General features: G+C 46.1%; 1 protein-coding gene across 1 annotated transcript in view; it reads left to right on the top strand.

The window, feature by feature from the left end:
* Nucleotides 1-1,328: 1,328 nt before the first annotated feature.
* CCDC6 (coiled-coil domain containing 6) overlaps nucleotides 1,329-13,980 on the top strand; it is a 98,049-nt gene continuing 85,397 nt past the window's right edge. The window contains exon 1 of the mRNA XM_082268492.1: nucleotides 1,329-1,718. Within this exon, the coding sequence (XP_082124618.1) occupies nucleotides 1,449-1,718 (270 nt within the window). The 5' untranslated portion in view covers nucleotides 1,329-1,448. The remainder of the gene's footprint in view (nucleotides 1,719-13,980) is intronic.

Genomic DNA, 13,980 nt, shown 5'->3' on the forward strand with positions numbered 1-13,980 from the left:
TCTTCTGCGTCCTCTTCTCCCAGAATGCACCTGCACCAGCCCCGCTCGTCACTTCCGGTGCGGGCGCGTCATCCCTCCACAGCTTCTGGGCATGCCCAGAAGCTGTTTAGCACCGGAAGTGACGAGCGGGGCTGGTGCAGGCGCATTGATTCCTGGGAGCTATGACGTTCAGATCCCAGGAGTCAATGCAAAGAGGAAGAGACGGCGCAGGCCGCGGCCACAGAGGGAGGAAGTGGAAGAAAGGGGAGTATATTTTTCTTCAATAACAAGGTAAGTAAACAAAAAAAAAAATCGTAACTATCCATTTCTTTTTCAGGTGACCAAAAGCAAGCGGATGGCCCAAAATCTCCGCTTTAAAGCGTTGCCTATGAAGATTTTTAAGTACTGTCATTTGCTGCCATTCCACGAGTGTACAAAATAATTGGGCTAACTTTACTGTTTTTTTTTTTTTAATTCATTAAAGTGTATTTTTTCACCAAAAAATTGCATTTTAAAGACTGCTGCGCAAATACAGTGTGACATAAAATATTGCAACAACCATTTTATTCTCTAGGGTCACTGCTACAAAAAAAAAAAAAAAATATATATATATATATATATATATATATATATATATATATATATAATGTTGGGGGGGGGGGGTTCTAAGTAATTTTCTAGCAAAAAATACTGATTTTAGTTTGTAAACAACAAGTGTCAGAAATAGGCCTGGTCTTGAAGTGGTTAAAAAAGTTGAATATAATACAATTATATAGAAAATCCATATATATATTTTTTTTAAACTCTTCATTTCGGTTTTGGTTTTCAGCCAAATGCATCCTGAATTCTTGGATTCGGTCCAGAATTTTGGTTTTTAGTGCACCACTAATTAGAACCCCTGTCTGGTTTTTATTGATGTCTGCGAGAGGGGAAATTCTCTCTCTCTCTATTTCTCCTGTTTACTGTTATCACCCAAAGTGAACCAAAAATTCCCACGTTTTGGGATCTCCCCAGAAAAGGAATAGAGGTGGAGATGGAGGTGTCCAAGGAGGACACTAGATTTGGTGACAACCAGGAACTGCCTCACTTTGGGGGAGATTTGCTCTCACTTCCTCTTTTGTCTATGAGACAGGAAGTGAAGGGAAATTTCCCCAATAGGACACAGATGGCCAAAATAAAGCTGTCAGGTATTATAACTCTCCCTTGCTATTTCCAACATGAAAGAAAGTGTTGTCTTTCGTAGTGGGGTTTAGATGTACTATGCCAGGTGCCCTGTAGGGGCCGCTGTGAATAAGCGGCGTTGTTGGGGATGAGATCGGATCACCCTCTTGTCTGGACTCGGTGGTGTATTGCAGAGTTTGCGCAGTGCAGTGTACTCTCCCAGAGGGCGGGTGTGCTGTGTGTGGTGCCGCCGCCTGTGTCCCCTTTGCCTCCTCCCTCCTTCTCCATTGCCCAAGCCAGTCGCAGCCATGGCGGACAGTGCCAGCGAGAGTGACACAGACGGAGGCGGCGGGAACAGCTCAGCCGCCATGCAGACGTCTTCTTCGGCTTCCTCCTCCTCCTCTTCCAGCAAGTCCGGGATCGTCATCTCGCCCTTCCGCCTGGAGGAGCTCACCAACCGGCTGGCCTCTCTGCAGCAGGAGAACAAAGTCCTGAAGATCGAGCTGGAGACCTACAAGCTGAAGTGCAAGGCGCTGCAGGAGGAGAACCGCGACCTGAGAAAAGCCAGCGTCACCATTGTGAGTATAGCGCCACCCCGGGGACGGGAGGGGGAGGAGCAGGGCGGCACCTGTAGAGTGCCAGCTGGGAGGGAGCGTCCGGGACATGCTGACACATGTAGTTCCACAACACATGGGAGCCCAACCCTGCCATGCTGTAGAGTCCAGGCTTCCCATCAGATCACTGCTATTAGAGGGAGCTCTGGTGTCACGCCCAGCTCTGCCTGTAGGGGGAGCTCTGGTGTCACGCCCAGCTCTGCCTGTAGGAGGGAGCTTTGGTGTCACACCCAGCTCTGCCTGTAGGGGGAGCTCTGGTGTCACGCCCAGCTCTGCCCGTAGGGGGAGCTCTGGTGTCACGCCCAGCTCTGCCCGTAGGGGGAGCTCTGGTGTCACGCCCAGCTCTGCCCGTAGGGGGAGCTCTGGTGTCACGCCCAGCTCTGCCCGTAGGGGGAGCTCTGGTGTCACGCCCAGCTCTGCCCGTAGGGGGAGCTCTGGTGTCACGCCCAGCTCTGCCCGTAGGGGGAGCTCTGGTGTCACGCCCAGCTCTGCCCGTAGGGGGAGCTCTGGTGTCACGCCCAGCTCTGCCCGTAGGGGGAGCTCTGGTGTCACGCCCAGCTCTGCCCGTAGGGGGAGCTCTGGTGTCACGCCCAGCTCTGCCCGTAGGGGGAGCTCTGGTGTCACGCCCAGCTCTGCCCGTAGGGGGAGCTCTGGTGTCACGCCCAGCTCTGCCCGTAGGGGGAGCTCTGGTGTCACGCCCAGCTCTGCCCGTAGGGGGAGCTCTGGTGTCACGCCCAGCTCTGCCCGTAGGAGGGAGCTCTGGTGTCACGCCCAGCTCTGCCCGTAGGGGGGAGCTCTGGTGTCACGCCCAGCTCTGCCCGTAGGGGGGAGCTCTGGTGTCACGCCCAGCTCTGCCCGTAGGAGGGAGCTCTGGTGTCACACCCAGCTCTGCCGGCAGAGGGAGCTCTGGTGTCACACCCAGCTCTGCCGGCGGAGGGAGCTCTGGTGTCACACCCAGCTCTGCCGGCGGAGGGAGCTCTGGTGTCACACCCAGCTCTGCCGGCGGAGGGAGCTCTGGTGTCACACCCAGCTCTGCTGGCGGGGGGGAGCTCTGGTGTCAAGCCCAGCTCTGCCGGCGGGGGGGAGCTCTGGTGTCACGCCCAGCTCTGCCGGTGGGGGGGGGGGGGCTCTGGTGTCACGCCCCAGCTCTGCCGGCAGAGGGAGCTCTGGTGTCACACCCAGCTCTGCCGGCGGAGGGAGCTCTGGTGTCACACCCAGCTCTGCCGGCGGAGGGAGCTCTGGTGTCACACCCAGCTCTGCCGGCGGAGGGAGCTCTGGTGTCACGCCCAGCTCTGCCGGTGGGGGGGGGGGGGCTCTGGTGTCACGCCCCAGCTCTGCCGGCGGGGGGAGCTCTGGTGTCACGCCCCAGCTCTGCTGGCGGGGGGAGCTCTGGTGTCACGCCCCAGCTCTGCTGGCGGGGGGAGCTCTGGTGTCACGCCCCAGCTCTGCTGGCGGGGGGAGCTCTGGTGTCACGCCCCAGCTCTGCCGGCGGGGGGAGCTCTGGTGTCACGCCCAGCTCTGCCCGTAGGGGGAGCTCTGGTGTCACGCCCAGCTCTGCTGGCCGGGGGGAGCTTGTGGGTTTTGCCGGCACCAAGTGTTCTCAGGGGAAGGAGATCACCTTGTACAAGCACAGCTTAAGAGAAATATGTCCTGTCTGACCATGGATGTCTATAGATGGTCTCTTCTGGGTGCAGCACACCTTCCAGTAAATACCCTTATCAGCCATAACTTTGACCACTGACAGATAAAGTAAATAACATTGATTATCTCATTACAATGGCATGTGAAAGTCAGTGGGCTATATTAGGCAGCAAGTGTGCATGTTGTCCCTGAAGGTGATGTGTTGAAAGCAGAAAAAATGGGTATCACAGTTTGAGTATGTGATGTTTAGCCTTAGACTGGTCAGGATGTCCATACTGACCCGTGTCATGTCCACGGCCAAAAGCACCTAAAATGAGCATCAGAACCAGACCTCGGCGCAATGGAAGAAGGTAGCATGGTCTTATGAATCGTGTTTTCTGTTACATCAAGTGAATGGCCGGGGGCGTGTGTCACTTACCTGGGGGAGAGATGGCACCAGGATGCAGTATGGGGAGAAGACAAGCTGGTGTGGGCAGTGTGATGCTTTGGGCAATGTTCTGTTGGAAACCTTGACTCCTGCTGCTCATACGGATGTTACTGTGACAAGTACCACCTACCTAAGCATTGTTGTTGAACAAGTAATCCCCTTCATGGAAACAGTTCTCTGAAGGCAGTGGCCTCTTTCAGCAGGAAAATATGGCTTGCCACACTGCATAAATGGTTTGAGCGACACAACAATGAGTTTGTGGTGTTGAATTGGCCTCCAAATTCTCCAGATCTGAATCCATTCGAGCATCTGTGGGATGGTATGGAAAAACCAGTCTGATTCTTGAGGCCCCATCTTGCAACTTAACAGGACTGAAAGGAGATGGCTTGGTGGCAGATATCCCAGCATACCCTTAGAAGTCTATTGGCTAATAGGTAAAGGGGTGCTTCACCTGGAAGTGACATTGGAGTGATGGAGACAGATGGACACACTCCCCTCTAGACTTCCTGTACAAGCTGTGACGTAATGGAGAGGTTCCTGTACCATATGTTCTGGCATTCATTTTGCCCACCTCAGAGTTTCTGATGTTCCCGCTCCTTCTCTTGCACACTCCATGACATTCTATGCCAGAACAATTCAACAAGGCAAGCAAACCCTTGACAATGATCGGAACGAGTGCATAGACCTGGTTAGGTAAAGGGACCATATCACCAAGGAGGTACTTTTATAGAAGTAACCTGGATAGGAAACTTTACTTACCTATCCTCTAGCTTGTGTAGCGATAAGCCACTGCATCATCGCTCTCCAGCCAATGAGAGCCTTCTACACTTCCAGATGTGTAGACTAGGGAATGAGCACAGGTTTATACCAAAATTAGGATTGGAATGTGATGTTAAACATCAGCTGCACTGCAAACTTGGCTCCTCTGTGCTTTTTTTTTTTTTTTGGATTGTCAGCAAAGTGACTGCATACAACATGTCTCCACCCGCAAACCATCCCTCTTTAAGGAAGGCTGGTTTTCAGGTGGAGACATGTATGGAGTCACTTTGCTAAATACAGCAAGAGGAGCCAAGTTCGGAGTGTGACTGATATTTTTTCATATCTATAGAGAGTGGAAACAGATTATAGTAGCTAGCACTCAGATAGTCCATGTATAAGAGGAGCAAATCTTGACTAGCTATGGATTTGGGTATATTTAGGCTCAGAGCAATCTCAGAATTGCTGCTGCTAAGACACCCCACACTAAAGCTGCATGTAAAAAAAAGATCCAGGGAAGCTCATTACATGATTGACCCAATGTAGGCCATATTTGGACAATGTGGCTAATGTTAGGTTTGTGATGTAATGAGCATCCCCATCTCTTTGTTATGGGAGGCTGCAGAGCAGGGAATGTTTTGGTGGCGGTGATATCCATATTTGGACCAAACCTGTACTCATCCATCCTTCATGTAGAATTGCTTTCCCTCAGGCCACTGTGGCTTCTCCTGCTGGCTTGTATATCACTACAGTATATATGAGCCAGTACAAGGCACCACAGTGGCCAACAGGGTGAGCAAATATTTGACCTGATCAGAGGGTTGAATACTTGCAGCTGCTGGAGAATGGAGATCTGGCTGATTTTCAGTACACAAACCGCTGAAAAGTGAAGTAGAAAGCTCTTCTTTTACAGGTGACCCCTTTTGGTATAAGGGTCCCTGTAGAGCTGCACGATTAATCGTGATCTTGATTCACCCCCCTTGCGATCTTAATGCGGCATTCCTCCATTAATGTAACCGTGCAGAGCAGTTCTATGCTCACAGCTGGTAAAATAAAAAAACAGCCTGCAAAGTTTATCACAACATTGCTCAGTGCTGGGAGGTAAAGAGAAACACTGTATTGTTTTGTTCTTTTAGAAGGAATGGATTTCTGTAAATGAGGTCAGTTAAACCACTTGGAGGAGTTCCAGTCACCTGTGGTAAAAATAAGTTAGCAGCTACAAAAAGTGTAAAAAAAACTGCCACTCTTCGATCGCCGTACGGGCCACCAAAAAAACAAAAGCCACTTCCCTGCCCCAGGATCCAGCAGTGAGCTCCCCCCAGTCAAACTCACCCGCTGTCTTTAGTCCCCAGCATCTTCACCATGGGCACCCTGCTTTGACAGCTTGCGACTTCACATCCAGGTGCCCACTGCGCATGCGCGAGTTGTGCTGCGCATCATGAGCATTGGCTGCAGACTTCTGGGACCTGTCAGTGTCCCAGAAGACTGCAGGGGAGGAGAACTTCTGTTGCCAAGAAAAGCTGGGAATGGAAGTGGGTACCTGTCAAAATCGGGTACCTGCTCCCCCAACCCCACCCCCTGCACCCTTCAAAAGTTCAAATTGTTTAAGAGGAGTAGGGAACAAGTCCTTAAAGTGGAACTTGCCCTCTTGGGATCTTGTTATTTTTAACTTGGAAACAAGTATTTTTTGCTAGAAAATGACTTGGAACCCCCAGACGTACATATTTTTAGCAGAGACCCTAGAGAATAAAATGGTGGTGGTTGCAATATTTTATGTCACATTGTGTTTGCGCAGCGGTCTTTCAAACACAATAAAAAATAAAATACATTTCAATGAAAAAAAAAAATTAGTAAAGTTAGCCCAATTTTTTTTTTGTATAATGTGAAAGATGTGACGCTGAGGATCATAAATTTTTTTATTTTTTTTTGTAGCAAAATAATTGTGATTCTCATTTTATTCAGAATCGTGCAGCTCTAGGTCCCTGTGGTGATTGCCTGCTATGCATTGCCTAAAGTGACTATGTGACATTGTCCATGCCAAGGGGCACCCCTGACCGCCTTATACTCACCATGCCTGCCTCCCTCCCCCCCTCTTATCTGTCATGGCATGTACTGAAAGCAGTGGTGTCAGGGACCAAGAGCAGTGTTGACTTCATTGGTCGTCTGTGGGTGGTCAGGCCTAGCAGTTGTCTTTGAGGGCCCAAGCACTGTCAAAGGAGAGAAGGTCACATGTTCATCCCGTACCCAGAAGAGAGAAGGTCACATGTTCCTCCCGTACCCAGAAGAGAGAAGGTCACATGTTCGTCCCGTACCCAGAAGTCTTAGGTAATGTCTCTGGCTGCAATGTATTGCAGACGGGGGAGAAATTTACTAAAACTGGTGTAGCTGTGCATAGTAACCAATCCGCTTCGAACTTCAGCTTGTTCAGTAAAGCTTTGACAATAAAACCTGGAAGCTGACTGGTTACAATACAGAGCACCAGATTTTGTGTACATCAGTTTTAGTAAATCAACCCCTAGGTGTATGAGGGTGGGCGGTCTTATTTAGAGACAGGATTAATTTAATTAATTTTTTCCCTTTTTCATTTATTTATTTTTTTATTGCCTGACATTGCTGTCTCTTGCCAGTGCCTTTTCCCTTAGTTTATAATGCTGATACAGTGCTGCCGTCAGTCCAAACCTACAACCAACTGCTGCTGTTGCAGCCCCTTGATGACTTCTCTGTGCCACAGCAGGAGCCTACATGCAGCAATGTGGACTCTGGTTCAACATGTGGCCACAGATTTAGGTAAATATATTAGGCATTTAGTTTACCCTTTTTTTTTTTTCTTAAATTACTGTCGCAACTAGCTAGAGGGGGGCAGGGGAGCTATTGTTTTTTTTGCAAAAGGGTGCCAAGACTGGAGTCCACTTTTAATTTAAAATCCTCCTGGAAATATAGGAAACGGTTAGATGGTTTCAAGCGCCTATTTTAGATACTGTCACCTTGCCAATGCAAGGTGACAGTATATTTGTAAAGCCCCCCCCCCCCCCCCCTACCCAAGTTATACTCCTGTTCCCAGCATTCTATTGCAGCTCCTATCTCCAGTTCAGCTGACGCTGAAAAAAATGTGCTGTCACTTTGCTTTGAATGACTAAGAAGAAAGTGTCTCTTTAAAAAGTAGAAAACACTTGACCCATTATATAGGATTTATAAAGCCCCAACAGTTAACGCAGCACTTTACAAAATTTATAGATAAATGCTTTCCACTCTAGTGATCTAGAGTGAACCTGCGGCAGGTTGGCTTCATCACGCGAAACGGCGTACCTGTACGCCACTTCATGTAACAGATAGTGGGGACGCGCGTGCTGTCGGAGGCGCACACACGAGCCAATTGGCCAGAGGGGGAGCCAATCAGCGGGTCCGATGGACGCGATGTCCTCAGGCCACCCGCAATCTCTTCCCCACGGAGACAGAACTACGGTCTGCTGATGTAAACAAGGCAGACCTCTGTTCTGTCAGAGATGAACATATGGATCCCGTGTTCCTCCTATTTAGGAACACAGGTCTCTGTTCATCTAGTGAGTCCATTCATCACACAGAAAGCACCCCCTAGGGACACACTTAACCTTTTGATCGCCCCTGGTGTTAACTCCTTCCCTGCCAGTGTCAGTACAGTAACAGTGCATTTTTTTAGCACTGATTACTGTATTAGCGTCACTGGTCCTGTCAAAAGTGTTAGGTGTCCGATCTGTCTGCAGCAATTTCGCAGTCCCGCTAAAAATTGCTGATCGCTGATATTGCTAGTAAAAAATAAAAATGACCTTAATCTATTCCCTAGTTTGTAGACACGATAACCTTTGCACAAACCAATCAATATACTTGGATATCACTTGGATTTTTTTTTTTTTTACCAAAAATATGTGGCAGAATACATATTGGCCTAAATTGATCAAAAAATTTTTTTTTTTATTGGTAGTGTTTTATAGCAGAAAGTAAAATATATTGTTTTTTTTCCAGAATTGTCACTATTTTTTTTGTTTATACCGCAAAAAATAAAAACCGGAGGGGTGATCAAATACTACCAAAAGAAAGCTCTATTTGTGGGGAAAAAGGACATCAATTTTATTTTAGTACAGCGTTGCACGACTGTGCAGTTGTCAGTTAAAGTAACGCTGTGCTGTATCGCAAAAAATGGTCTGGTCATTAAGGGGGTAAAGTCTTCTGGTCCTTAAGTGGTTAATCAGTTTTTAGTGGACTAATCCTTGTTCCAGATGATTTAAAGTGACACTAAACTATATAGTTTTTCTCCAGTAATACATAAACATTCACTACTTAATGGCCCTGTAATCTTCTTTTTTTTTTTTTTTTTCTGTCTTATTTCTTGCTGTGTTTTTTTGCTTCTTTGTATCCTCCTCCATGAGTTCCCAAATTCCTCCTTTTTCCAGGTTTTACGGGTTTCAGGAAAGAAATTTCCTTAATTTTCCTATCCAACACATAAGCCGTCCCCACAGGGAGAAGACAGTAATTATTGCTAGCGACTATAGCAGCCGCTAGCGATAGTCGCAAGTAAAACCTGGCATGCTGGTTGTACCCAAGTTGATAGATCGATCCATTGGTACATTCAGCCTGCCCATATATAGTATGAATCAAACAGTGTGTGGCCTGCCTAAGTAGATTGTGGTCACATGACATTCTTTATGCACACTCTACATCCCATAGTCGATCCCGAAGCGAGCAAGAGAGGGTGGCTATGCTCTGACATATAATAGGACTATGAAGAACAAATGTAGCCACCCTCTAACAGGAAGTCAGATCACCGCAGCAAAAAAAAAAAAAAAAATTGCCGTATTTAAAGTTTTTAGGTTTGCTGTTAATAATAGAGCGTTCGATACCTGTGAATTTGCCGGAATCAGATGATCAGTATGTCAGTATAGCTTTGTCAAGGGAAAGGTTTATCAGCTGTGATGGAAATCTCCATCATCTTCATGTATAGTAATAAGCAGCAGGGTTGTATTGTGTTTCTGTTAACACTTTTTATGGAAATCATATGTCTGTTTTTGTAGAATTTGTGGCAGGGGAGCAGGGGTTGTGTAATCTTTCTACAGTGTGTCTGTTAGTGTACATGTAGGAAACATTTTGTGGGTAGTGTAAAGCTGAAGTTATTTATTTCTTTTGGGGGGGGTGTGGCAAGATTTTACAACCAAAGGCAGGGCTACAAGAACCAATTGGGGGGGTGGCTGCAACAATGTAAAGGAATCGGTATTCCTAACACCAATGATGGGAAATATGGGACTAGAACAGGGTGAAGCCACAATTTTCACACTTCCCATCCTGATAACATTTGCTTTTCCATGATTGGATCAAGGTGTCTGTGGTACCTGTGTTGGATGTAAATGCTGGTGTACGTTCCTGACAGTTGGTAGAACCAAAGTAACTTGGATTAGTTAGAAAACGCCTATAACATTTCAGAAAGTCCAGTTGAATGTGTCTACTACTAGCTATACCATTACCTGGAGCATGCTCTGAAAACGGTAACTGCCCATTCCTCGTCTACGGCCGCACGGTCCTTCTGTGAGGTATGCGGTTTGCCGCAGCCACACTCTGATTCAGCCCCCGGATTGGTTTAGGCTGCTGGCAGCTTCCACAACGGGTACACGTGAATTAGGAAGGACGCCGGCTCATGGCGCTCCACTTTTTGCTTTTATGTAAGTCTTGATATGAGCTTAATATATTTGTTATTACTGTTTCACTGAGTGGGGCATTCTCTTTACCCTGATTACCTGGATAATCGGAGCCTTTACAGACCTATTCTTTTTTTATTTTCTTATTTTTCTGCTTGAAATTCCCCATAGTGAAGAGTGGACATTTTTAAATATTTTCTGAAAGGAAACTAAGCATTTTGTTTAGCAGCTGTTGGGAAAGCCCCGGTCAGAAATTTTCCGTTTAGGCACAATGAATACTAAGGACATTTTAGGGAATGATGAGGAAGTGTACTGAGGGAAATACATTGGCTGTCATTGCTGACTCCTCATTTTGCAGGTGCCTGGGTGTCTTGCTGATTCTTTTGGCTTCAATACTTTGTCACTGATGTGAAACAAATATGTTGATAATAGATTGTGACTTCACTCGCTGTAAGCTTTGTTACCGTCAGTGATATAGAAACTATCAAAGCCAGAGATATTTGGAAAATCTGTGCTGCTGTTAGCATCTTTCGATCTGAATTTAGTAAAGAGCAGTCTGGTTTTTATAGGATAGTACGCATTTTGCTGTAGGCCTCATGCACACAGGCAGAAAAGATGGTGCTTCTAGAGGTGTGAGGCATTTTCTTTATTCCCCTGAAGGCAGCTCTTGGGTATCTAATGTTCATAATTACATTGTGTAATTTACAGGCATATTTTAGAGTAGTGTTCAGAGGCATTAAAAATGCCCCAAATCTTTGTTCAGAGAATTTATTTCAGCGTAATTTATGCCCATGTGTGCCCAAATGCAGGCATATGCACATAAATGCTAGTGACTAGAATAAATAAAATTAATATTCTAGCTAGTAGAAAGAATTATGTTCATATGCTTCTAACACAGTACTTGCGTAAACGTGCAAAAAAATGCAACTCTAGAAGCATTCTGTTCTGGCAGGGAAAAAAAAGCAGCAAATTTTTATTCGTCAGTGTGCATGAGGCCTTAGGCAGCTTTTGCATGGGTGTCCAAAGAAGGCTGCATGTGTTTGGATTCTCACTAGTCACTTGAGATGAAGGCCTTTTTTTGCTTAGTTCAGTGGCTCAAATACATAGAAGTCTTTGGAGAACCATGTTTGCTCTATATTGAATTGTGTCTGCAAGAAGGTTACATATACCATCTAGGTTGCAGAAAATACTGCAGTCAAGTTCTTCAAGTGGCATTAAATCCAAAAGCAGATAGGCTTTCTTTCCTTTATTTTCACCTGCTGATGTGGCCAGTAAGGCCTAATTTAGATTTGTGTTAAGAAGGCGACAAAAATGCGTGCTTGAGCCACATTTTTGTCTCTCCTCAATCCCCCCCCCCCCCCAAATATAAGCAGACGGGGTGTTTACATAATAAACAAGCAAAAAATTGGGGGAGCAAACCCTGAACATGTATATCTAAAGCCGGTGCAGCTATGAACCAAGCGACATGTATATTAAAAAAGAATAGCGCACACATGCAAAAGAAATGACTCAAATATGGAGACAATCCATAAATAAAAATGGGGATTTGGTCCCACCATATGGCCATATCGTGCTCAAGCCCACCACTACGTCAAAGTACCCCATTATCAGTGGGTCCTACACTATCCATAAAAAAGGATGAATCCAGCCTCTCTTACCCTTGGAGACAACACTCCTTGCTGGGAGAGATGTGCTAATGCACTACAAGAGACTCCTCCTATATCTACTTGATAGTGGACACTGATAGAGTACAGGTGTGTGTGGGGGGGTGGGGTGCTCAACCTCAGAAGTCTGGTCAGACCGAATACATAATAAACAAGCAAAAAATTGGGGGAGCAAACCCTGAACATGTATATCTAAAGCCGGTGCAGCTATGAACCAAGCGACATGTATATTAAAAAAAGAATAGCGCACACATGCAAAAGAAAAGGCTATCAAATATGGAGACAATCCATAAATAAAAATGGGGATTTGGTCCCACCATATGGCCATATCGTGCTCAAGCCCACCACTACGGGGGTGTTTACATGCCACAGCAGCAATGCTTAGCTTTTCGCCCGTGGCAAATTTGACCCAACGTGTAGTGATTCAGGTCAATGAAATACAAATGTTTGCCAACAAGAATGGGGTTAAACAGGCGGTGAGGAGTTGCATCGCTTTCTCAGCCTCTGGATCGTGATCCAATCGGGCTTCAGAGGCAAGGGAGATTTAGGCTCCTTTCACACACTCCGTCCGTTGGACGGAGTCCGTTTTTCTCAGTGGGGGATCGAGCCGCCGATCCCCCGCTGAGCAGCAGGAGGACAGCTGTGTCTCCGCGCTGTGTGCGGAGACACAGCTGACAGTTCCCCATGCATCTCTATGGGGGAAATCGGATGTCAACGGACCGTCAGTCCGTTCTCACCCAATCCCATCCGATCCACTGGACGGATGGAAAATAGGGTTTCAATCCGTCCAGATTTGACGGATCAGATCGGGTCGGATGTCAGCGGACATGTTTCCGCTGACATCCGATGCCCCATAGGAATGCATGGGGGGACCGTTCAGATCCGCCAAAAAAAAACGGACAGGCGGATCTGACGGTCCGCTTGTGTGAAAGAGGCCTAAGACTGCCTAAATCTACCCTTATACCTGGTACACCTGATAATCTTAGTACACCGCTTTCGAGAGCTGATCACAACACTTTATGCTCACAAAATTTTCTCGTAAAATACCAGACCGACCAATTTTCATTTAAATCCGTACAGCATTCATCCGTACAAAATTGAGTGATTAAGAATGCGCATGATCAGAAATGTGAAAACAACTCAGAAGGAAAACGGGCAAAGAAAACAATATTCTTTTACAACGAAAATGTTCCTAATTATGGAAAAAATATTGTTTTCAGGATAAAAATGTTTAATAGCAGTAATGAAGTGATCATCCTATTGGTACTAATTGGTAATTATCTGCAGATCTTATGAAGATTTATACTCTGTAATATTTTTATTTTTTTTCATTGTAATGTTGACAACCTTGTATGCACTGTAATAACGTTTGATACATTAATGAAAATGAGTGTTATCCAAAAGCAAGATTATGCCACCACACTTCAAATTGGTAAAGCCGAAGGCATGGCAAACGGGACACACGTACATGACATAATTTCCAGTTACATACTGGTACGTAGACACACACACGGGAAGTTGTACTGGATAGTACGAGAAGATCCCCCGCTAGCGGTCCGATTAGGGAGGTGCAGGGGCCGGTCCGTTTGTAACAAGTTACCCATTATTCAGTACTCTGTGTATAACATGTTACGAAAGGTGAACTTATCCTTTATTTAGCGCACTCCTATTTTGATATGAGTACCATGCAAAAAACTACAAAAAAACATTTGTACGATTTTCTCATCGTGTGTACCAACAATTCTCTGTCTTTCAGAAGAACACACTGTCCTTCTGACAGCCTGATTCTTTCCCTTTCCTGTTCCTAAGCCTCACTGTTGTTCCCTTAGGCCTCTTGCACTGAGGCATACAGGAGCTTTTTTTTTAAAAATCTAAATGCAGACCATTGTTTTTAATGTGCCTGTACACACAGGTGCACAACAAACATGCTCTGCGTATAAATCAATAAAGAAAAAAAATACAGAAATCTGTTGTTGGCCACTATTTTATGTGCGTGCAATTTGAATATTAAGAGATTAGAACTGCATTCTCAATACTATAACTTTTTTTTTTTTTTGTGTGTACGTTCAAATACG

The sequence above is a fragment of the Pelophylax lessonae genome (genome assembly GCF_965119305.1).
Source record: "Pelophylax lessonae genome assembly, chromosome: 9".
Taxonomy (NCBI): Eukaryota; Metazoa; Chordata; class Amphibia; order Anura; family Ranidae; genus Pelophylax; species Pelophylax lessonae.